The 23,942-nt window shown below is 35.0% G+C and overlaps 1 protein-coding gene across 1 annotated transcript; it reads right to left on the bottom strand.

The window, feature by feature from the left end:
• Positions 1-246: 246 nt before the first annotated feature.
• On the bottom strand, positions 247-1,934 carry LOC139869085 (probable 2-oxoglutarate-dependent dioxygenase AOP1). Its single transcript, XM_071857413.1, has 4 exons — positions 1,603-1,934; positions 1,157-1,481; positions 641-872; positions 247-386 (listed from the first exon to the last, which is right to left on the bottom strand). The coding sequence occupies exons 1-4, from the start codon at positions 1,932-1,934 to the stop codon at positions 247-249; spliced, it is 1,029 nt and encodes a 342-aa protein (XP_071713514.1).
• Between the last annotated feature and the right edge of the window lie 22,008 nt (positions 1,935-23,942).

The raw sequence follows: 23,942 nt of genomic DNA, 5'->3' as shown, positions 1-23,942 counted from the left end.
CCTAATCAATCCGAATTTAAACGTGCGCTTATATCTCCGCTTTATGATCTTCTCTACTAACTTCCAATCAAAATCATTTTAAATAGTGTATTATTGTGTAACTGATTGAACTTTAATGGATATTTATGAAATCGTGATTTATCTAAATTATCAAATTTGGGGTGCACCAAGTCTTTGAGACGATATTGGCCCTCCTAGTAATCCCGTTTAAGATCTGCCACCAATCAACTGAATCTTCGTTCACTTCTATGCCAACTTTTGAATCTGTTCAAAGGTTGTCATAGGCATTTTCTTCTTGTTCGTCGTCATCAACAACATATCAACATCTTTTGCATCAAGATGAGTTGAAAGCATACTTGAGTCAAAACAAAGAATGTGCATTTGCACTAAATATGTTATATTTGAATCAAAATAGTCAAACATACACAACACATACAGTTTTTTCAATGTCCATAAAGCAATAACATTACAACTCAATCGAACTTTATACAATATCTCTATGTCCTTAGTAAGATTTGAACTCGAAAAAATTATTTATTTATAGGTCACCTATATATTGTTAGGACCAAATCATGGACTTAACCTTATTTAAACAACGTAAGTACATATCATTTGTCCTAGGAGTCTACTAATTAAATACCACAATACATCTTTATCGCACGTTCGTCTAAGCAATTTGGATCTTTACTGCGATTGTCGGAAAATGCTAAATGATCAAATGGCTTGAATTGTTGTGGGTGTTCATCATCATTTAGTTCTTTTGGTATTTCAATAATCCCTCTTTTGAACACGAATACAAGTACAGAGTAGCGGTCTTCTTTAGTAGCAATCACTCTATGAAGAGGAGATTTTAATCTACCGTTACTCCATGTCTGATACAATTCACAAACATAGAAGTTAGAACATTAGTTTAAAGAAAGGTTAACAATATACAAGCCCTTCAATAACTATATATAGATTCTAACGGGTTAGGAAGTCCGCGCATTGCAGTGGAGTAATTTTTAAAAAAAAGAAAAGTAAAAGGACAAAGTTGCTGACATCAGCATGACGTCAGCCATCGGAGGGAGAGCTGTTCACTTGAACTTTGGGTTTTAGTAAGAGGGATAATGATAATGATAATGTATTTCTTAAAGCAAACTTTTCGAAGAAAACTTACCATGAACGCGTCGCCTACATTGACGACAAAGGAGGATGGAAGATAGTCAATAGTAACCCATTCACCATCCTTCATTTGAACCTGCAATCCATTCATATGATTTTGGCCGAGTATGGATATAAAGGTTTTGTCAGTATGAGCCCTAACGGCCAAACTGTTGTGCACACTAACATCCCTCTTACTATATTTGGAGAATTTCAAGTTGTAACACATGGACTGATTGTAGGATTCACTGTATTTCTCAACTCCATAGCTTTCAAAAACCATGTTCCTCACCATTTTTTCTAGTTTTGAAATTTGACTTACATAGGAATGCATAGTTTTACTGAAAGAAAATGCACAAAAAACACATAAAACATACTGGTCAATATTATATCCGAGTTAAATTATACAAATCTTATTCTACAAAAACAAGAATAGTTTGATGATTTATGATTTATTATTACCTGAAATATTTATTATTTCCAGAAGGCCACATGAGGTTTTCGAAATGTTGAACATTATCCAAGTTTGTTGCATCTTTAAATCCCAAACTTTCATAGTTCGGACGAATATCAGAAAGACCTATATAACCATGATCAGGATTATCACAAGTGTTCTTGAGTTTAGTTTCTTTGGGGAGCTCAAATACCGTTTCCATGGCATCAACAACTTCCTTCATCAGTTTTGCAGAAACACCTTCATATATAGCCATAAAGAAATCGTATTCTTCAAGCGCTCGTCTCACCTTATGGGAGGCTGTCATCCAAGATTCGTTTCCGGGCTTTAGTCCTCTCATGTTAATCACGGGGACTATCGATTGTGTTAAACTATTCATGATTCGATCTTCCTTTAAAGAGTGACAGAGAGTTACATTTTCCTTGCACACTGAAGCTTATTGTGTTTTATAGATAAACGGAAATAGTGGTTGATTTCAATGTTGCTACCAACATAATAAGTTTTTTAACCGAATACACTTGTCTAAATAATTTCGCACACAATCAACGCCAAACCACTCTTGGGCTGTTATTATTATTAGAAATTAGATTTCTGAATAGACAACTCTATCTCAAGATAGTCTAGTAGTACGTTAATTGAGGTCCTTTGATTTTCTCACAAGAGCAATAATATCTAGCTGAAAGGGTCAGAAACGGTCACGGGATGACCCGAATACAAGGACGGATCTAACGTGTTGGCACTGGTAGCACGGATTACCAGTGAAATACGCGATGCACTAGAAATTTTTGGGGGGTTTTAACTACTGATACTATTGGACAGTGTAATTTTTTTTTAGTGACGCCAATGGATGATAAAACTTTTTTAAAAACTTTTAACTAGCGACACATATGACTACAATTCCTAGATCCATCACTGCCCGAATAAGCATCGAACAAAATTTAACATCGTTACACTTAAAGCGAAATAAAAAATACTCCCTTAACCTAACAAAATTAAACATATTCCTTGCATATAAAGCCAAATAAACAATTTATTAAATTCACGTGTTTATATCTAAGGCATATTGTATGCAGTGTTGCAAAACTCGGCCGAGTCGGCCGAGTACTCGAGGAGAAATCAGCAGATCGGAGGAAACGAGAAATCGGCCACAAATCGGTCAAAACTCGGTCAACCTTGGTCAACCCAGTCAACGCCGATCAAACCTGATTTTCAATTTATTTATTTTTTTTGTTCCTCACCATTTTTCATATTCTTGGGGGTTACAAAATGAATTTTGATGGCAGAAATTGAAAGTTATTTGCCGGAATTTGAGTTAAGGAAAAAACAAGTTAAGGAAAAAAGAGTTAAAAATATAAAGAAATGAGATGAGAATAACATATATGAGCTCTATAAGTTAATAAATATTATTATAAACTTAAATATATATAAAATATACTAAAAGCCTAAAAAGTCAACGAAAGTCAACATCCGAGTTCTCCCCCGAATTCTCCGCGAGTCGTCGAGAACTCCTCAAAAATCTCCTGCCGAGTTCTCCCGGAGTCGCGAATTTTACAACCTTGATTGTATGTGTAATGACCCGTCCTAATCCATAAGAACGAATACAATAACATATGATTACTGAAAGGACCCGTTCATATACATTATAAACGATTCACAATAGTTAATTACATTGCGAGGTATTTGACCTCTATATGATACATTTTAAAAACATTGCATTCGTTTTTAAAAGACAGACTTTCATTACATCGAAAGTTGACGGCATGCATACCATTTCATATTATATCCACTATAAATGACCTAATCTGTCATTTACTTAATAATAATCTCTACTGAACTCAACGACTTGAATGGAACGTCTTTTGAAATATGTCATGAATGACTCCAAGTAATATCTTTAAAATGAGCAAATGCACAGCGGAAGATTTCTTTAACACCTGAGAATAAACATGCTTTAAAGTGTCAACCAAAAGGTTGGTGAGTTCATTAGTTTATCATAATCATTCATTTTCATCATTTTAATAGACCACAAGATTTTCATTTCTCATAAATATACGTCCCATGCATAGAGACAAAAATAATCATTCATATGGTGAACACATGGTAACCGACATTAACAAGATGCATATAAGAATATCCCCTATCATTCCGGGAAATCCTTCGGACATGATATAACAACATCGAAGTACTAAAGCATCCGCTACAACAAATGGGGTTCGTTAGGCCCAATAGATCTATCTTTAGGATTCGCGTCAATTAGTAGACTGGTTTACTAATTCTTAGGTTACCAAGTAAAAGGGGCATATTCGGCTTCGATCATTCAACCATATAATGTAGTTTCGATTACTTGTGTCTATTTAGTAAAACATTTATAAAAGCGCATGTATTCTCAGTTTCAAAAATATATATTGCAAAAACATTTAAAAAGGGAGTAATAAAACTCACAATACTGTATTTTGTAGTAAAAATACATATGACGGCATTGAACAACTGAACAATGCAGGGTTGGCCTTGGATTCACGAACCTATATCATTTGTATATATATTAATACATATAATTGTAATTGAACAAAGTTGTATATATATTTATTATAATATATTATTAAATTGTAACTTATTGTTATATATATGTATAATGTATTGAATTCAAAATTTATATTTATATATATGTGTTTATTGTTACTTATAATATCTTAAAATATTTTTATACACTATATGTAATTTAGTTATTATTATAGTTAATAATATTTCATATAAAAATATAGTATGTAATATACTTTTTATATATAAATCTCTTTTGTTTGTAAAATTAGTAATTATAATACTATTAAAGTAATGATAATAATACCAATAATTAGATATAAAAATGATAGTTTTACTAATAATGATTCTTTTTAATAATAATATAGATGTAAAAATAATAATTTTTAATAATAACAATACTAATAATGATAATGGTAATATTAATAATAATATTGCTTATGTTAATAATACTAATAACGATATTATTATATTATATTATATTATATTATACTTATACTTATATACTAAACCTCCTCCCATTTTTGGTCGTCTCAGTTTTAACGAATTGTCGTTTTGAGTTTGCGTTCACACTACAAATGGTCCTCCAACTTTCGCACAAATTACACAACAACCCCTCAACTTTACACTTTTTCAGGGGTAAAAAACGTAAATTTATAATTTAATTAAAATAAAAAAACCTTACTCCACCCGAATTTATAACGGGCCCTATCTTCTCGCTCGGTGCGAGTTAAATTTTTCCGAGGCCACCGTTCAACTCGAAAAAATCTCACGAACCCAACGGGACTAACTATATGCAAAACGGACATCGTTAAAAAAACACTAAATAACGGGCCCTATATTCACGCTCGGTGCGAGTTAAATTTTTCCGAGACCACCGTTCAACTCGAAATAATTTTACGAACACAACGCGACTAACTATACGCGAAACGGACATCGTTAAAAAAAATAAATATTTCGGGCTATATTACATACATATATATACATATACAACACGACTAACTATACGCGAAACGGACATCGTATATCCAAATTGGACAGCGCGTCGAATACAACCGCAGCAACGCGCGGTCGGATTTTTTCTAGTTACTACTAATAATGACAAAAAAAAAATATTATTCAAAATCTTTAATCTATATATTTATAAAACTTTATAATATTCATAATACTCATAATCATGTTAATATTAATAATAATAATAATAATACTAATAATAGTACTTAATAATACCAATAATATCACTAATACTTATTAATAATAACAATAACAATAATAATTTATATTATTAATAATAATAATAACAATAATAATAATAATTTTAATGAAGAGAACAACCTCAAAAACTTTTTCTAAAAAGGAAACGCCCCAACCGGGGCTCGAACCCGCGACCTCTCGAATAACCACAAACACTCAAACCACTCCTCCAATTATGTTTTTCTGTTATATCTCCTAACCCAAATATATTTAATCCGCCATCTATAAATAATCTGGCCCAACACGAAACACAAGTATTCGGCCCAACAGAAAACGGCCCACCCTATTAAGTGATCCCTCGGCCCATCTGAATGTCCACGGCCCAACACTTAAATTACTTAGTCCAAAAACATATAGGTTTATTGTATGAATCGTGAGAATAATAAAAAAAAGAAACTGGAAGGTATTGTGTTGGGTGGAGTACGATCAAAAAGATAAAGGGAAACAGATCGATCTTTATCATCATCAATCATAACTCATCAATCATTCCAATTAACATCATAATCATAACATCATCATCCCCTCGTCTCCATCATGATCGTCACTTTCATAATCATCATCGTTATCATAGCAGCCCCTCATCGTCAGGTTTCATGTTAATCGATCAAAAGTGGAATCATAATAGAAATAGAAAACAGCAAGTAAATTAGTTTGTTGATTTCCTGGTTTCGTTCAATCAGAAGACGGAAGTTGGCAACGAGCTAAAAAAAATAAAAATAGAAATAGTAATAAGGTAGTAGTCGTAGGTGGTTTTTAAGTGGTGTGTTGCGATGGTTTTAAAACAGAAACGTTCACAGAAGTTGCACAGTAGCAGTTGGATGAGTTGTGTGATGGTGGTTTCGAAAATAGAAAGAAACAGAAACACAAGTAATAGTCGAGCAAATGCAGCAGTCTTATGATGATTTTCGAATACTTGCAGGTGGATGTTAGCGAGGTGGTTTGCAGGAGATGATATGGTTCACGCAATATTGGAATTGATAAATAAGGAAAATATGGTGAAGTGGAGAGAGAGAGAGAGATGAGAGAGAGGATGGTGGTGGCGAGTGGTGGTTGATCATGAAGGTGGTGGGTTCGGACTATTTTTCAGCTGAAACAGAAATAGTAGCGAAGCATCTATGATGGTGGTTTATTGGTTTGGTTCAAACAGAAATTCTAAAACAGAAACAAATATCATAAGGTACGATGGTAGTCGTTCGTTATGGTTTGTGGGTTCATGAAGAAGAATGAAGGTTCGATTTCTATGTGGGTTTTGACTTAAAAACATAAAAGGTTATAGTAGTAGGAACCGTAGGGATATGGATTTGATGAAGACGATAAAGGTGATGGTTTGATGTGGGTTGATATTTGTTGGTCATAAATGATGGTGATCGTGGATGGCGGGTGGTTGTAGAAACCTAAATGGAAATAAAGTTGGTTTGGTGTGGTGATTTCATAGTTACAAGGAAGAAACGCAGCAACATCAAGATCGACATAGTGATGGTGAGTTGGCCGAAGGTGACATGGTGATGGCTATCGGGTGTTAGGAGATGATAGAAGGTGGTTTTTGGTTATCATATCTCTGTCTATCTATATCACAGTGTAAATATACATATTTATATAGAGTGAGATGATTGATACCATCTTTATGTTACAGTACATAAATAGTAATATTATTATAATATAATAAATATGGAATTCAAAAGTTATATATTATTCGGACTATAAGTCAATAGGAATCCAATTCCTAATTCACGGATGGAATAATGGACAGTGTGCAAGTTGTAGTTAAAGTTATAATATAAAAATCAAATTTACAACATGTAAGAATGAAACAATAGTTAAGCAGCCTGAATAATTGGATTTATCTTACCGACAGTTTCAACGGACTGTGTATCGTGCGAAATCAGTGGCGGATAAAAGTGTTCAGAAAAATTCTATATTTTTAAATTAACTTTATTTATTTATTTTGGTCATTATGGTATAAAATTCGATCCTTAATTTGTTAAATAAAAATTACATCAACTGTCCCTCTCATTTCTGGGTAAAATATAAAAAGTGTTGAAATTTATCAAATAGTTCCTAAATACATTTTTAATAAGCCTAAACTTTATAGAACTCATTCTCGTATCACCGTTTATTTTAAAATTACATAAGTTTGAATTTAACTTGCTTAATATCAATCGAAATATCAAACGAGTATTACAATCATTTAATATTTATTTTTATTATACTTTATTTATAGATATGTTTTAAATAATAACTAGTGGAGGACCCGCGAATTTGCGGGGCTATGTGAGTGTTTGTACAGAAATAATGTTTATAATTATTGTATTTAATGTAAGTACTTATGTTAGTTGTTCTGTATCCAATGTATGTACTTAAAATTTAAAATCCATCCATATATGTCTGTAAAAAACTTTAAAAGTTGAACATAGTATAAAATACTTAAACAGTTATTATAGACATATAAAAAGCATTGGTAATGAAAACCAAAAAACATATTTATTATATAAAAAATCTAGATTGAAATGTAGTCATTGAAATGCAACATAAAAACAAATAAAAAAGTTTGTTTGAGGCGTTTGCCTCGTGTGGTTGCACAATCAGACCATGTTTATTGTAGCATGAGTATTGCGTGTTGAAAAAACACACGTTATATTTATTCAAAAATTTAACAATGCATCAAATCAGAATGGTTGAATCTTTGGTATTTTGAGAGATGCAACTGCATCAGATGTTTGTCGGCTTGGTGTGTCTTCAGCGAGAAGGTTATTTGGGGTTGTACTCTTACGCCTAACAGAACTTGAATTCGAAAAACACTGTTGAACAAAATTCTTTTTCTGTGAAATGACAAATTAAATATAAAATCATCAATCGTAAATACATATCCAAAAAAAATAATTGTATAAATTAGTATATATATGTTAAGTCTAAATTATAATGTATGAATTTGACTACAGATTTCCAATGTATATAATGGTTTTAACCTGGTATGGTATCGGTGGTTGGAAAACTGATACAAAGACTTATATCTAAAATTTTAGTCATTTATAATGAATCAAAAGATCACAAAATATAAAGATGTTATTATAATCTGATTTTGAGGAGGACAATCCTTGATATCACGTTATCTGATTCCTTTCCGACGATTGAAGACCCGCGACTTTGCGGGGTTTTTTAAGCTTTTAATGAAGAGTAATGTTTAGAAAGAGTGTATTACAGAAAGTTAGTAGCGTTAGGTTTCACCAAACAATAAGACACCATTATACAATCCATATTCAGCTCGGATAATATCAGCCTAACATATCTTTAATTCTTTAGGCCCAAATGAAATTATAGTTCAAACAAACTGGACTTTTAGTACTCGATTCCATAGGCTAAAACATGAATTCATTTGAGATGAGAATTCATTTGACTATTATTACCACTCTGAACCACACCAATTTGATTAATTGCAATCATAACCCATCTTCATATTAATACAACAAAAGTAACTCATATCACAACGTCAATGGCAAACTCGACCCAACACTATATTATCCAAGTAGCAGTTATAACCCAAACAGTCATTGTTGTTACACCACCACACACAAGCAACCCAACAGTAATGAACTTGATTCCCAAAAAATATGCAGGTATCAGCAACAAATGCAACCCAAATGAGTACTGTATAATTGACCAAGTTCCAAGCAACATTAGTTGTTATAATAGACTTGAAATTTCGAAATATCAATGCATTATTATTGTTATCAATCAAACGTATCTTAAGTCTAGACATGATACCAGCAACAAATTTAATTTCTTCTTCTCCAAACCTACACACTGGACCAGCATACATTTATGTTCGTCTCATGGATTTCCGAAAGCTCTTAACTTTTATTATCATTATCGGATACAAAAAAGAATCATAATTTGCATAGCTTAATTAATTAATCGTTCAAAGAACTCAGACAAAAAACTATATTTGTATGCTATTAAAAAACATATTGAATCAAAACACATATGGATCTCTGAGCAAAAATACCATAACTAAAACCTATTTGATTTCATGAATCGATATCAATATAATGATCGATTAAATCAGAAGTTGAAATAAGATTTGATTACCTGAGTTAACCAATGTTAGTTTAAAATGATTTTCTCCAACTAAGGAATCCTAATTCGATTAAAAATAATTCGATTCATCAAACAAACCTTGTCACAAACAATTCTATCAAAATTTCATTTTAGGCAACATTCAATCCATTTGCTAGGGCTTACCTTCTAGCCACCCTCTTTTAAAAATGACAGCTGAGTAACAGTGTACCCAAATTAGAGTTACTTTGAATGACATGGCTTATAATATGGACAATAGGCTAAAGTTGAAAAAAGTTACTGGTCATGTCATCATACAGGCCACAACATTTTGAAAGTAGGATTTTGTGTGTGAAGAAGAATAATTAGGGAAGGAACATGATGACCTAATCATAGGGATTAAAAGATAAATCTGACACAAACCTGCTGCTGTACTCGATAATTTTTTCTGCCAAGTCACTTGGCAAAGAGTGCAGAATCTTGATCTTTGAACCTGCAACAGCAGTTTACAATCCAGCATAAGCAACTCATTAGAGGTGCATTTTCAACCACTTATCAATAAATATAATTTTTTAGCTGTGTTTCATCTCTAACAAATCAAATGAGTAACATTATCAACATCTTTAAGATGTAAGAAATGGATCAAATTGTTGTAAGTGGTCATCAAACATAAGTTGTATATTTAAATGCATAAACTCTACTAATTCACTGCACTAAAAAACAGAAAAAACTGCATGACTTGATTCAATTATATGAAATAGCAATTTACTACCCGGTTTCATAGACTCTAGGGTTCGTTTGTAAACTATAATCTTACACGATAGACGGATTAGCTCTTTAATATGATTCGTACTCGGTAGTAAGATTTTATAGACTTCAAAAATAACATTGAGAATCATCATCTTAAATCACTTGCAAAATTTGCGGGTTTCGACAATATTACAATTAAATTATATTTCTTATAAGCACATCAATTAAAACGACAAAAATTATACAAATCATGTCCAACAAAATTATAGATATAAATTAACTGTTATCGAAAGACCGCATATAACTATAATTCAAACGGTTAAATAAAAAAAGATAATTGATAAGTCCACGTCGGATTTTTAGTTATAGTCTCCCTTTTTGATAATAGACCATTATCATTTAGCTAATATTTATTTGACAAATTTCTCATAGATTACTCAATTCAATCAATTGTTTGAGATAGTTATTTAGTGTAAACACTGAAGCAGCATATTATCTTTCTATTAGTATATATCGCATCTCATTTAAGCTCTTTGTGCAGAGTTTATCACCCTACATAAGAAACTGAACAAAATATTGTATTTGATTTTTTCAATATAACCAATGATATTCTTGATATAAAGTGTATTTTTTGGTTTACTTGTTCCATAAAATCTATCAGAATGTAAGTTTCCGGGTTAAACTTGACATATGGTTTGCAAAGTTCGTAACAGCAGAATCATCACCTTTATTGACGAAATCTTATAAAGAAGTTGTTATAGTGTCTCGCAAATTGTCTAAAGAAGTCTTATAAAGAAGTTGTTATAGTAGTATCACTTTCTTCCATCAAAAATTCTGCTTTCAATTATTTCATTTTGTTGTTTTAGCCGGTAGGCATCTCCACATGGTTGATTATTAATTGAAAATCTTACAAATAAATGTTTATAGTTATGGTTATTAAATCTAATAATTTAAAATGATAAAGAGGTTGTTCAGCTATAATTAAAGTATACTTGCCTCAATAACCTCAGACGGTCGGAATCCACCTATTCACATTATACAGCGTGATAGAAGTGGCATCCAACATCCATAAATAATATCGAAGATGTCGATTTTGTAATGTGCAAAAATAGAATCAAGAAGGGAATAATATATGAGTCAGTAAAATTCAACTTCATCTCTTTACGCATATTCAGTATATGTTGTTGATGTTCTTCCAACAAAATGGAATAAATTATTGAAAAGTTAAGTGAATCTTCAGTATATACGTATGTATCCCATAAAAAAAACAAACCTTCTTGTCTTTTGAACTGGTGTAGTAGATTGACACATTCATCTCACATGAAAGCTACGGGTTCGTATCTTTGCACTCACAATTAATTCCCATGTTCACCCCCTACGTGGTATGCCTGGGTTGAGATCGCCAATTTAAATCTCTTCGTGAACGAATGTGTCTAATAAAATAAGCCTGGCTGGAAGGTTTTACCGGATCCGTACACGGACCACTACCCGAACATTGCCTCTATGGATGTGTTCCCGGGGACCGTCGATCGGGTTCGGGTTTTCACCCAAACGTGTGTGTTACGTTCAAATAATGAGAGTCGTTAAAATAAATGATCCGCTGATGTAAAAATCGTCGTTAAAAAAAACAAACATAAAATAAGCACACTATGAGAAAGTTTAGTTTAGAAACGTAGACAATGAAAATATTAATTAAATAGGTTGAATATATTCGTGCAACAAACTCAATTTACCAAGCATTGCATCTTCTACATACAGTGGCGACTCCACTTTGAAGTTAAATGGGTCAAAGGACCCCATTAAATAATTTTTTTTATACATCAAATACTATTAAAATTATATAGGACACCACTAAATTTATAGATAGGACCCCATATATTTTAAGAATTAGTGATTTGTATGGAAGTAAATGACCATTCTTTATGAAAAAAATTTAGAAAGTACCACTCAAATTGAATAGGACCCCATTGAATTTACATTCTAGAATCGACACTGTCTACATACAATTTAAAACCTACATATGTAAATCATCACTTGCATTTTACACTCTTCTTTCACTAAAAACTACTTCATCATCACTTGCATTTTACATTATTCTTTCAATAAAAACTACTCCAGAGAGATATCATAGGTTAAATCCACACCTATAAGAGTTAGTAATGTTATCATACAAAGTAAATCTTGTTAACACAGATGATTATCTTCCAAAGTTTCAATACCAGTGATATTGTTCATTTCTTCTTCTAGCTAATTGCTACTTTTTCTTCTTCACAAATTGAGTCGTTAATTAGCACATGATCAGTAATGAACTAGAATAAAAAAACATATAATATTGACAAATAATTAGACATCGATAGTTGTAACAAAAATAATGAATATTTTTGGTTTGATATAGCTATAAATAGTAAATGTAATTACGGTTTACTTTTTTTGAAAAACAACGTACTTTATTATTAATATTAATTAATATTAATAATATTATATTAATTAATATTAAAGTATAAGCCAGAAGAGGCCATGATCCAAAACAGCTTGGCAACGTGCACTTCTGTGAAGTGTTTTTATATCTTATTACAGACCTTGAGCACGGACGAAGGCTATACATAAATACTTGGGTTCACTAACCATCGATGTCATTTCAAGCTTTTCTTCTTTTGTCGATTCAATATCCATACGAAATTTGCGGATTGTATTTCGTTAAGCATTACCGACCCACACCAATCCACCTTCTCGAATAGCTTCTTGTTCCGCTTCTTACATATTGTAAATCCGCAAATCCATTCTATCGCTTGCCAAATCTTGCTTATAAAACTCAAGCTATCTCGTGTGTATGAACCGTCAAAGCTCTCAGTTAAACTTAACAAAAAGCCAGGATCGAAACCTGACCATTTAAGGACCCTTTCCAATACCTCTTTTGCGTGATTGCATTGAAGGATAATGTGTTCCACCTGATTCAACATGCAAATCACACAACAGACGTAGGACCAAGGTGAGATCAATACCTCTCTTGTCGAGTTCAAGACGAACCGAACCGGAAGCCTTTTGTGTTTCAACCTCCATATGAAATTTGCAAACTTTCGTGAAAGAAGGATGTTTCTATCTGTTTCCACTGGGTTCTCCTCCTGATCGAGTGTAGCTTGATCAACCACTGTAGCCAACTTCCTGGTAGAGAAAAGCCCATTTGAATAAAAATTCCATTGCAATTTATCTTGGATCCTATTGTTGAATGCCACAGTTTGCAAAATGCTAATCGGAGAATTTAGTCCTTAATTAAATCTGCCTGCAGGTGCTCTAGTCCAATCCCACAAGAAGTTCCAGTACGACCCTTTACATACCATTCGATCACGAACCACAATAAGTCACAAATACAAATTGTTCCACAATTAAACGGGATTACAGCGGGATAAGCATTCAATAACTAAGTGATTTCCAGGAGATACAAAGGTTTTAATTTTGATACATTGTTAATTACTTAATGGGTCAGTTTTAATGGGTCAGTTTAAGTTATGTTTTATATACAATCTCTTACATCGTTTCATTATTCTAGCAAATTGTTGGTGCATGAATCCCCAGCCGTAGTTTATTCTTACGTTTAGTACATTCGGTTATGTAATAATGTTATTTAGTATTGACTATTGATTACTATGGTGATTGTGCGTTCTTAATTAATTAAATAATCAATATGTTAAACTACACACAGTCGACCGAGTGTGTGTACACACTCGACCGACTGTGTAAGTCAGTCGACCGACTGACAGACACACTCGACCGAGTGTGTCTGACTTGCAGTATATATACGGGTTTAGACTTCATTGATGAGGTTACTCGTCCCATTTGTTCCAAGTCGTTGTTTTTCGTCTCCAGAGAACCCTAACACCGAATACCACCGAAATACATCGTCTAGGAGTCGATCTAATCTAGGTTTTGCTCTAGGTTCGACTAATTCGATCCCGAAACGACCCGTATCTCGATTTACCTCTATTCTATTGTGTTCCGCCTTTAGTTTTGAGTTCAAGCAACCTAAGATCCATAGAATCAACGTCTACAAAGTGGTATCAGAGCTGGAGTCTCTGGTTTTTGCTTGATCAAATCGTTTTTGGGTCAAAGTTTGTGTTTTTGGTGTTTTTAGGTTTTTGGTCTATTAATCTGTGTTTACACGTTATTGTTAGTGTTTTTATTGTCAAAAGGTATTTCTGGAGTGCTTATTTTCGTTATCTACGTGTTGTTTTTGTGTTTTCCATCCATAATCGATTGCAAAATCAATTTTTGTCTAGAAAACCCTAATAGTCGACCAGCTTCTGTCAAGAACACCCTCGGCCGTGTGTGTCCTTACTACCGACCGAGTGAGTCCTAAGATCGACCGTGTGTATTGTTCCACCGATCGTGTGAGTTTTACTAGAGCCGTGTCAGATTACCTAAGTCAATCGGCCGTGTGAGTAAGTCACTCGACCGTGTGAGATTTTTAAACGACCGTGAGAGTTAGACAATCGGCCGTGTGTGTTTGCAATACCCAAGGCTTATATAGTAACGAAGTGCTGCCAAAATTTTGTCAGACAATCGACCATGTGATACGTACAATCGATCGTGTGTCTTATACAGTCGACCGTGTGTCAGAGATAGTCGACCGTGTGACTTAATCAGAATCTTAATTAATCTTTTATTTTCAAACTTAATCAGTTAACATGTCGGACACTAATGAACAAGTGACAAATGAATATAACGCGTTAGTAATTGCACCTGGACTACAAAAACTGTTACTTAACGAAAGCGAATCTGGATCGTCAAATAAAGTACCTCGACTTGACAATCTTAAAGACTTCTTGGACTGAAAAGTTAGGTTTGTTATTTACTTAAATGGTATTGACTCTAGACTTTGGGAATGTATTGAGAATCCATTTGTTTGGCCTTGTGGAGGTGATGGTGAACCCAAAGAAACTCAACAGTTTAGTCCTACAGAGCGTGAATAATATAATCTTGAGTGTAGATGTTATGCTCAGCTAACGCAAGCGTTGTCAAAGGACATTTTCCAGCAGTCCAAAAACCGTAACAAAACCGCGTATACTCTTTGGTTGGCCCTTCAATCTGCAACAGAGGGTACTGCTACTTATCGGGCAACAAAAGGTAAGGTTTTGAAGGATGAATGGAGGGCATTTGCTGCTCTTCCATCAGAGTCACTGGGCCAAACGTTGGAGAGGTATCGTTTACTGGTAGCAGAGATGGCGGATTATGGGATTGATGTACCTGATGATAAGGCGGTCAGGGTGTTGAAAGATGGTCTTCCAGAAAATTGGGACCATGAGATTGAAAAGATTCAGAACATGTACAGCACATCAGGTCGTACGTTAACATTGACAGCTTTTACTTCTAAGTTGATGGAGAAGGATATTCAGGTAGAAGCTAAGAGGAAGAGACTTGGTTCTGTAGCTGCTTCTGCATCCACTTTGGTTTCATCTTCTGGTCAAGCTCCATTACAAACAGCCTATGTTACAGCAAATGCTTCTCAACTGTCTGCTCCACAATCTCAGTCCGGCTACTTTAATGCTAAATTACAAGCTCAGACTCAGAATTCTCCTTCTCAACAGACTCAGACTCCTGTGTTTCAAACCGAGAATATCAAGAAGAGGCCCATCGAATCAATTCAGGAAGATATGGCTTTGGCAGCTATTGTTGTTAACTCATACAATGATATGATTAGTGGACAAGTGATTAATAGTCATCTTGAAAATGAAGACTATGATCAGATTGATGAGGACGATCTTGAAAGGATGGATATACTTTATTGCATGGGTAGCATTGTGAGACGGGCTAGGAAGTACTTGAAGAAAACCGGATAGAGGTCTTTGAGTTTGAATCAAGATTCGAAGTTTGGTTTTGATATATCAAAGGTTAGGTGCTTCAATTGTGATGAGCTTGGTCATTTTAAGAAGACTTGCACGAGGCCACCCAAGACTGGTTTTTCCGATCCTTTTCACAATACAACCATTTCAGTTACTCCACAACATGTTATTGTTGAGAAAGAATCTTCGGGGTCTATTAAATCTAAGGCCTTGACGACCACGTATGCTGATGAAGTGTGTGACTGGTCCATCACGGCAGATACACATAAAGCTAATGTTGTGTTTGTAGGTAAAACTGAAGCTGAAATTGAAGAAGAAAGAATTGCTAGGAGAAATGCAGGTTGTACTGGAAAAGATAATCCGAATTGCACCTGCTATGTGTGCAAATGTGATGCTAGAATGAAGAGAGCTAATGAGATTATGAAGTTGTGCCTCAGAAAGAGGATTAAAGATCAACTGTATGATAAGTTTCGCCAAGCTCGAGACCTATTAGATTTTGAGTTTACAACTGATTCTTCCGATGAGGATGAAGAAAGAATTTGTCATGTTGGTACTTGGTTTAGAAAAGAGTTGGGACACTTGCTCAATTGTGATCTTAAGAGTGGTGACGAGAAGATTGTTACAGTTCGGAGTCCAGTGTGTTCAGACAACAGCGAGAACAAAGGAGGTTATGAAGCTGATTACGCTGATAGTACGAGTTCAGAGTCTGAGTCAGAATCAGATGAAGACACTCAGGTTGGAAGCAATAAATATGCATTTATGGCCAACACATCCGGTAACGATAAGGTATGTAATGATTCAGTTTCTAAATGTTCTAGATGCGTTGATTATGAACAGGAAATTGAGAGGCTTGAGTGTGTAATTTCCAAGCTTAATGAGATATCTGTTACATGTGGGACTTGTCCTAAGCTTAGAGTTGACCTTAAGAATTTAAGTTTGGAGAATCAGACTAATAAAAAGAACTATGACGATGCGCTTTTCTACCTTAATAAACAGAAAGACTATGTTGATGTGATTAAGTCTTTGGAAAATCAGGTGGGTCACTTAAAATCAATGGTTATAGATGATGGAAAAGTGATTACTATGTATTTAGGACAGGTAGAGACCCTTAAGGCTGAAAGGGATTCATTTAAGTTGAAATACGAGTCTGAAAAAGCTAGGATCGACAATTGGCAGAGGATGTCTTATGTGAAACAGACTTTGAATCCTCCTAAACAGCAGGGTTTAGGTTACAACCAGGTTGCCCCGCCACTTTTAGGTGAGTATATTAACAAACCAGTTGAGAAAAGTAAAGGTCCTGTTGTAGAACTAGTATATGGTAAGCCTAAAGAAGCACCTGTTGAGAGTACTGTTAAGATAGTTGCGTCGAAGAAACCTTTAGATGTTGTCTATGAAACAGAGTCAGATACTGATATCGACACTGAGAAAGACAGCAAACCATTTGAGCTTGTCACTAAACCAGTTACCATTCTGAAAAATCCTGTTAATGCAAGTAAGATGACTGAGAGTCAAAAGGCTCAGTCTAAGAAAACCGTGACTCCCAAACAGAATAAGAAGAAGAACACCCAGGAAGTGTCACCTAAGTTTGTCAGTAAGGACAGAATAGATGAATCAGGTCCTAAGGTAGAACAATCACCAACAGAGGCAAGTTCCAAATCTGGGAGTGTGTCCAAGTATGTTCCGCCTGGTCGTCGACAGACTGTTAAACAACAAGTCTCGTCATCCCCTACGACTAGACAACATACTGAACCACCTAGGAGACAGTTTTCACCAATTAGATGCAAAGTGTTTAATTCTCATGATTTTGATAATGTTAACTGCTTCAATTGTGGGAGGTTGGGACACAGGGCTATGAATTGTAGACCCATTCGACAGACACCAAGAAGGAAGGTTGATTTTAGTCCAAATTGGTTCTTTAATAGGAGATCACCCTCACCAGAGTTTAATTCTTTTTCAGTGCAAACAAATGATAAAAAGGTTTTTCAAACTAATGATTATTATAGAAAACCTTTACCGAATAACACAGTTTGGAAACCTAAATTAGTAGTTAAGAGTGTTCAACGTACTGAAGGACCTTCTGAATCTAAAGGACAATGGGTGGAATTGCCAGTTATTGGTGTTGATGGGAAACCCACTGCCATTCGGGCATGGGTGGCCTTCTCTAACTAATCCTCTTATTTTAATGTGCAGGTCGCCTACAATCCACGCTGCAGTACTTGGATTGTTGATAGTGGGGGCGTCCAGGCACATGACAGGGAACTTGTCTTTGCTTTCTAGTGTGAAAACAGTGGATGGAGGACCAGTTTCTTTTGCAGGTAGTGAAGGAGGATTTATTACTGCTCAGGGTGTTATTGCTAATGAGAATGTCAGCTTTGATAAAGTTAACTATGTGGAGCAGATGTCGAACAATCTGCTTTCTGTTTCACAAGTTGCTGATAAAAAATATACTGTTGCTTTTGATGATAAGTTTTGTTATATTTTAAGAAAAGAGTTCGTTATTCCGGAGGACATGATTTTGATGACTGCTCCGAGATGCAAGGATCTCTATATCCTTGATATGCGTAAGGCTCATGTTAAGGCAGCTACAGGCCATCAGGCCTTTGTCTCTAAAGCTACTGAACAGGAGTCGATTATTTGGCACAAGCGTATGGGTCATCTGAGTCTAAGGAAGATGAATAATCTAGTATACAATGGATTAGTTGATGGTGTGAATGTTAAAAGTTTTCATATTCCTGAGGTATGTCTTCCGTGTAAACAGGGGAAGTAGACTAGAAAGTCACATACTACCAAAAAGCATCATTTTGTCAATATTCCTTTGGAGCTGCTACACATGGATTTTTTTGGGCCAGTTAATTGTAAAACTCTCACTGGAGAATCATATTGCTTGGTAGTTACAGATGAGTATTCCTGGTTTTCGTGGGTTGTGATGTTGAAACTCAAGTCAGACACGTTTGAGCATATTAAAGTGTTGATTCTGAAGCTCGAAAGTCTGTATAACTTGAAGGTAAGAAAGATTCGTACTGATAATGGTACAGAATTTAAGAACATTCCGATGCAGCTATTTTGTAATGAGAAGGGGATACAACAACAGTTCAGTCCGGCTTATACACCTCAATCAAATGGTGTTGCTGAACGAAAGAATAGGACTCTAATCGAAACCGCAAGAACTATGCTAGCTGATTCATATCTTCCAATTGTTTTCTGGGGAGAAGCCGTGAGTACTGCTTGTTATGTAATGAACAGAGTTCTAGTGGTGAAGAGACATGGTAAAACGTGTTATGAGCTGTTGCACAAGAGAAATCCTAATATCAAACATTTTGAACCTTTTGGTGCACCTTGTACTATCCTGGTACGAGACGCTGGAGGAAAATTCAATTTAAAGGTTCAGAATCTGGTTTCTAGCTTGCAACCTAGTCCACAGAGAGTGACAGATACTTTTGATTCAAATGAGGACGGGGTAGTATATACAGATGACGATAGTGACCTTGAAGATGATGAGGAAGTTAACCAATCACGATTGACAGAGGAACATCTTAATCCTCTATATAATCAACCACCAACTGTGACAGTGCCTGAACAGCAGACTGAAGCAGGAGGTGTGAGAAGATCCAATCGTGTTATTTTACCTCCTAAACGTCTACAGGATTATTATGTGGACGCACGAGGAATTCCTCATATTAGTATTCCCCAAAGTACGACAACTGAGGCATCAACTTCTGAGGTTCCGACCACATCAGAGGTCCCTGTGATTAATAATAGTTCAACAGCAGCAGATGATGTTCAGACTGAAAGTGCGAATATGGTAACAACATTTTATTCTTCGTTGAATAAGACAGGTAGGATATTTGTGCATGCTCACTCATGCTATGTATGTCAAATTGAACCGAAAGATGCTTATGAGGCACTGAAGTATGATGAGTGGGTTAGTGCAATGCAAGAGGAGCTGTTACAGTTTAAACATTTGAAGGTTTGGAAACTAGTCAATCCACGACATGGTTGTGTGCCCTATGGTCTTCGATGGGTTTGAAGAACAAGAAGGATGAACAGGGTATAGTTATCAGAAACAAAGCTAGATTGGTGGTAAAGGGATATCAACAAATCCCTGAAATTGACTATGATGAGGTTTTTGCTCCGGTTGCACGACTGGAAGCAATCAGGATTTTCTTGGCCTTTGCATCCTTCATGGGTTTTAAAGTTTTTCAGATGGATGTCAAAAGCGCATTTTTGTACGGAGAGATCAATGAAAGGGTGTTTGCTGAACAACCACCCGGTTTCGAAGACCCGCATTTCCCAGAAAAGGTTTATAGACTTGAAAAGGCACTTTATGGTCTTCACCAAGCTCCTCGACAATGGTATGCAACGTTGTCCAATTACATGATTGAAAATGGTTTTCGGAGAGGTGTCATTGATCAGACACTTTTCATCAAAACGAAGGGACAACATCTTATGTTAGTGCAGGTTTATGTTGATGATATCATATTTGGGTCAACAGATCAGGGTATGGTTGATGAGTTTGAGAAGGTCATGCAGCAGAAGTTCAAGATGAGTTCAATGGGAACGATTAAGTTTTTCTTGGGTCTACAGTAGCTCAGACAGATAAAGGCATCTTCTTGCATCAAACCAAGTATGTTGCTGATTGTGAGGGTGCTGCAGTGGACCAATCGTTATACAGGGCTATCATAGGTTCTCTAATGTATCTTACAGCTTCTCGACCAGATATCATGTTTGCGGTTTGTTTGTGTGCTCGTTATCAGGCAAATCCTAATGTTCATCATATGTTAGTGGTTAAGAAGATTATGAGGTATTTGAAAGATACACCGAGTTTAGGGTTATGGTATCCATGTGAGGATGGGTTTGATCTCACAGCTTACAGTGATTCTGACTATGGAGGATGTAAGAAGGATTTCAAGTCAACGTCAGGAGGTTGTTAGTTCCTTGGCAGCAAACTAGTTACATGGCAGTGTAAGAAGCAGACATCAGTGGCTCAGTCCACTTGTGAAGCAGAATACATTGCCGCGGCCAGCTGCACATCACAGGTCATCTGGATTCAACAGCAACTACGTGACTACGGTTTGCAAATTTCTAACACTCCTATTTATGTTGATAATACTGCTGCCATAGCTGTTACTAAAAATCTCGTAAATCATTCTAAAACGAAACACATAGGGATTAAATACCATTTCATTAGAGACTGCTATGAAAAAAAGTTGATAGATGTTGTGCAGATAGATACTATGTTCCAAAGGGCTGATCTTTTCACAAAAGCTTTTGATAAATCGCGTTTTAATTACTTGTTAAACGAAATAAGTATTAAATTGCTTTCAGATGTGGTTCCTGAAACTGAGGTTCCTGACACAGAGGAACCTAAACCTGAGACTGAGTTGTGATTTGTTAAGAAACTGCTTGTAGAGTATGTATAGTTTTGCATGATAGTTTGTAGATCATTTGCATGTTTACTTTTCATTTGCATGATAGATTAGTTTTTCCTGATATTTCTGCATGTTTGCTTATGTTTTTAGATAACTTTATACTTTTGTACAGAGAAAACCAAAAAAAAAAAAAATAATAATTATGTTTTGTTTTTGTTTCTGTTTATTTATTTTAAGTTGTAAGTAACATGATGCACCACCTAACTGCAAGAGAATCATGGATCAAGAATTGAACAAAGCTTCAGAGATTCCTATGTTATCTAAGTCTGAGACAACATATATTCCAATCGACGAATTAGTTGAACGATTTAGTTATCTACATCCGAGGGGGAGAATTTATCAGATTATCAGATATAGAGAACTAAAATCATTCTGTTCACATCTTATTTAGTGAACCTTACATCTTTTGTCTGTGGTATGGAATTGTGCCTATTGACCTGGATAGAGGGATTATCTTCTGGAGGATATCTTAGCGTTCCATCACTCAAATATATATATCACTTCCATCCATCCAACATCATGCATCATGCTATTTTCGTTTAAGCATGGGGTTTATAGCGGCCGGTATGCGCTTTAACAAAGTATGCAATAAATTTGAGATTCACAAAGTTATCTGAAACGAAAAGTGTAAGTTTAAGGTAGAAGCTCATGGCTGACAGGGTTGCTAGAAACATCGTGAGATGGTTCTGTTCAATCAGATTGAAAGTACATTGATGTGATAAGAGGATAGCGTCAACATGCTGTGCTCAATTGTTCTACCTGAAACATCGTGCGATCTCAAATGAGGACTGACTTCATGATCAAAATCTAGCATTGTAAAATGTTAATGTAATTAATATAACGTGATCATCGAAGTCTAGGGTGAAAGTTGGTAAATGTTTATTGATATGTTTGAAAGTTGTTTTGTATATGCTTTATCAAGTACTTAATGAATGAAGCGTGAAATTACATGTCAAATTTAGTTCAGTTCTGATCCCCGAATCATAAGATTAAATCAGTATGATATGTTAACTCACAAAAACATGTGTTATGCTTTTCGTACTGGGCTTCATGATAAGTTGTATTATTTATTCTTACGCTGATAACCTCATTTATCTGCTAATCATGATATGCTGGATCTTGTACAGTAGTTTTCTTTATGAATTTGCATATACTTTCCTATCTGAAAAGTCCATATTTGATTACTTGAATTAGATTAGCTGCATGTGCATCTTTGTTTAGTGTATTATGTCAAGCAACTCAGTTCTCGGAAAGGTTTATTGTGAAAGGAATTCTTTATTTTTAGTTAATTTTGAAACCAAGTTGTTTGGAACATAAAGGTACAAAGCGTGTTAAATATATATTGTGGAGATCAGTCCCAGGAGGAGTGGAATAGGTAAGGATTTTGTGAAATTGAAATTGATATTTCCTAAGTTGTAAACCCTAAAGACAGACGATCGACCGATTGAGGATACACACTCGACCGAATAAGTGTACACACACGACCGTATGTGTCAATCATTCGACCGATCAAGTTTTAAATAATGAGTTGTGTTCATAACACACTCGACCGAGTAAGTGTACACACACGACCGTATGTGTCAATCATTCGACCAATCAAGTTTTAAATAATGAGTTATGTTCATAACACACTCGACCGAGTAAAAATTGCTCGAACGGCCGAGTGAGAGACACACTCGACTGAGTGTGTCTGTGAGTATAAATGGACTGGGGTCTTGAACGGCTCAGAACACTTTGGTGTTTTTGAGCAGATTTTATCTAGATTTTTCGAAGCTAAAGAAGGAGTTTTTGATCGTGCTTTTTACATACATCTTTCTCTTGTGATTACAGCGCCACTAACTAGGTATTCTAAATCGTTTTAGTTTGTTCATAATCTTTAATTTTATATTCAAAGTGCTAAACTCAAATCGAACGATGTTAAGACTTAATCTGTTATAATTGATGCTATGAACTTGTTAGTCGGCCTGTTTAGATGTTATTGTGACCAGATCTTGAAGCAAAATCAACAGATTTGATTGATTTGGAAAAATTGGAGGTCTCAGATCTGATGAACACGATCGACCGAGTGTGCAACACACTCGACCGAGTGAGTTCACACATTCGACCGTTCCAAAACACACACGACCATGTGTGTATTCACACTCGACCGAGTGTATGGAAACCCTAATTTTTGAGATCTTGCTATTTTTGATTGTTTTGTTATGATATCATGTTTAAACTGAATGTGTTGCATAGTTTTGCTTTTAGTATGCCAGGTCCAAGTAGTAGGTTAAGTGGAACTTGGAAGTATGATCTGGAATGTAGAAAAGCATTGGCCGAACATAGGCCTATCCTTGTAGAGACCAAAGTTGTTGCAACATAGTTCACGAAGGATCAGTGGAAAGGTTTAGATTGCTTGACGTTTCTTCAGATTGGGAATCATTACTGTCTTAAGCTAATCCAAGAGTTCTATTCTAGTGTGACTATAGAGAAGAAGCATGTTCAGGC

This window comes from Rutidosis leptorrhynchoides, chromosome 9, assembly GCF_046630445.1.
Source record: "Rutidosis leptorrhynchoides isolate AG116_Rl617_1_P2 chromosome 9, CSIRO_AGI_Rlap_v1, whole genome shotgun sequence".
Taxonomy (NCBI): Eukaryota; Viridiplantae; Streptophyta; class Magnoliopsida; order Asterales; family Asteraceae; genus Rutidosis; species Rutidosis leptorrhynchoides.
The sequence above is the reverse complement of the archived record's forward strand: the minus strand, read 5'-3'. Positions and strand labels throughout refer to the sequence as shown.

Bases quoted from the DNA above. Each gene is read 5' to 3' on its own strand.
- LOC139869085 (XM_071857413.1), bottom strand. From the start codon at position 1,934: ATGAGAGGACTAAAGCCCGGAAACGAATCTTGGATGACAGCCTCCCAT. The intron at 1,482-1,602 runs GTAATAATAAAT...ATTTTCTTTCAG, and splicing joins GGAAATAATAAATATTTCAG to TAAAACTATGCATTCCTATG. The intron at 387-640 runs GTATTTAATTAG...TAACATATTTAG, and splicing joins TGCGATAAAGATGTATTGTG to TGCAAATGCACATTCTTTGT.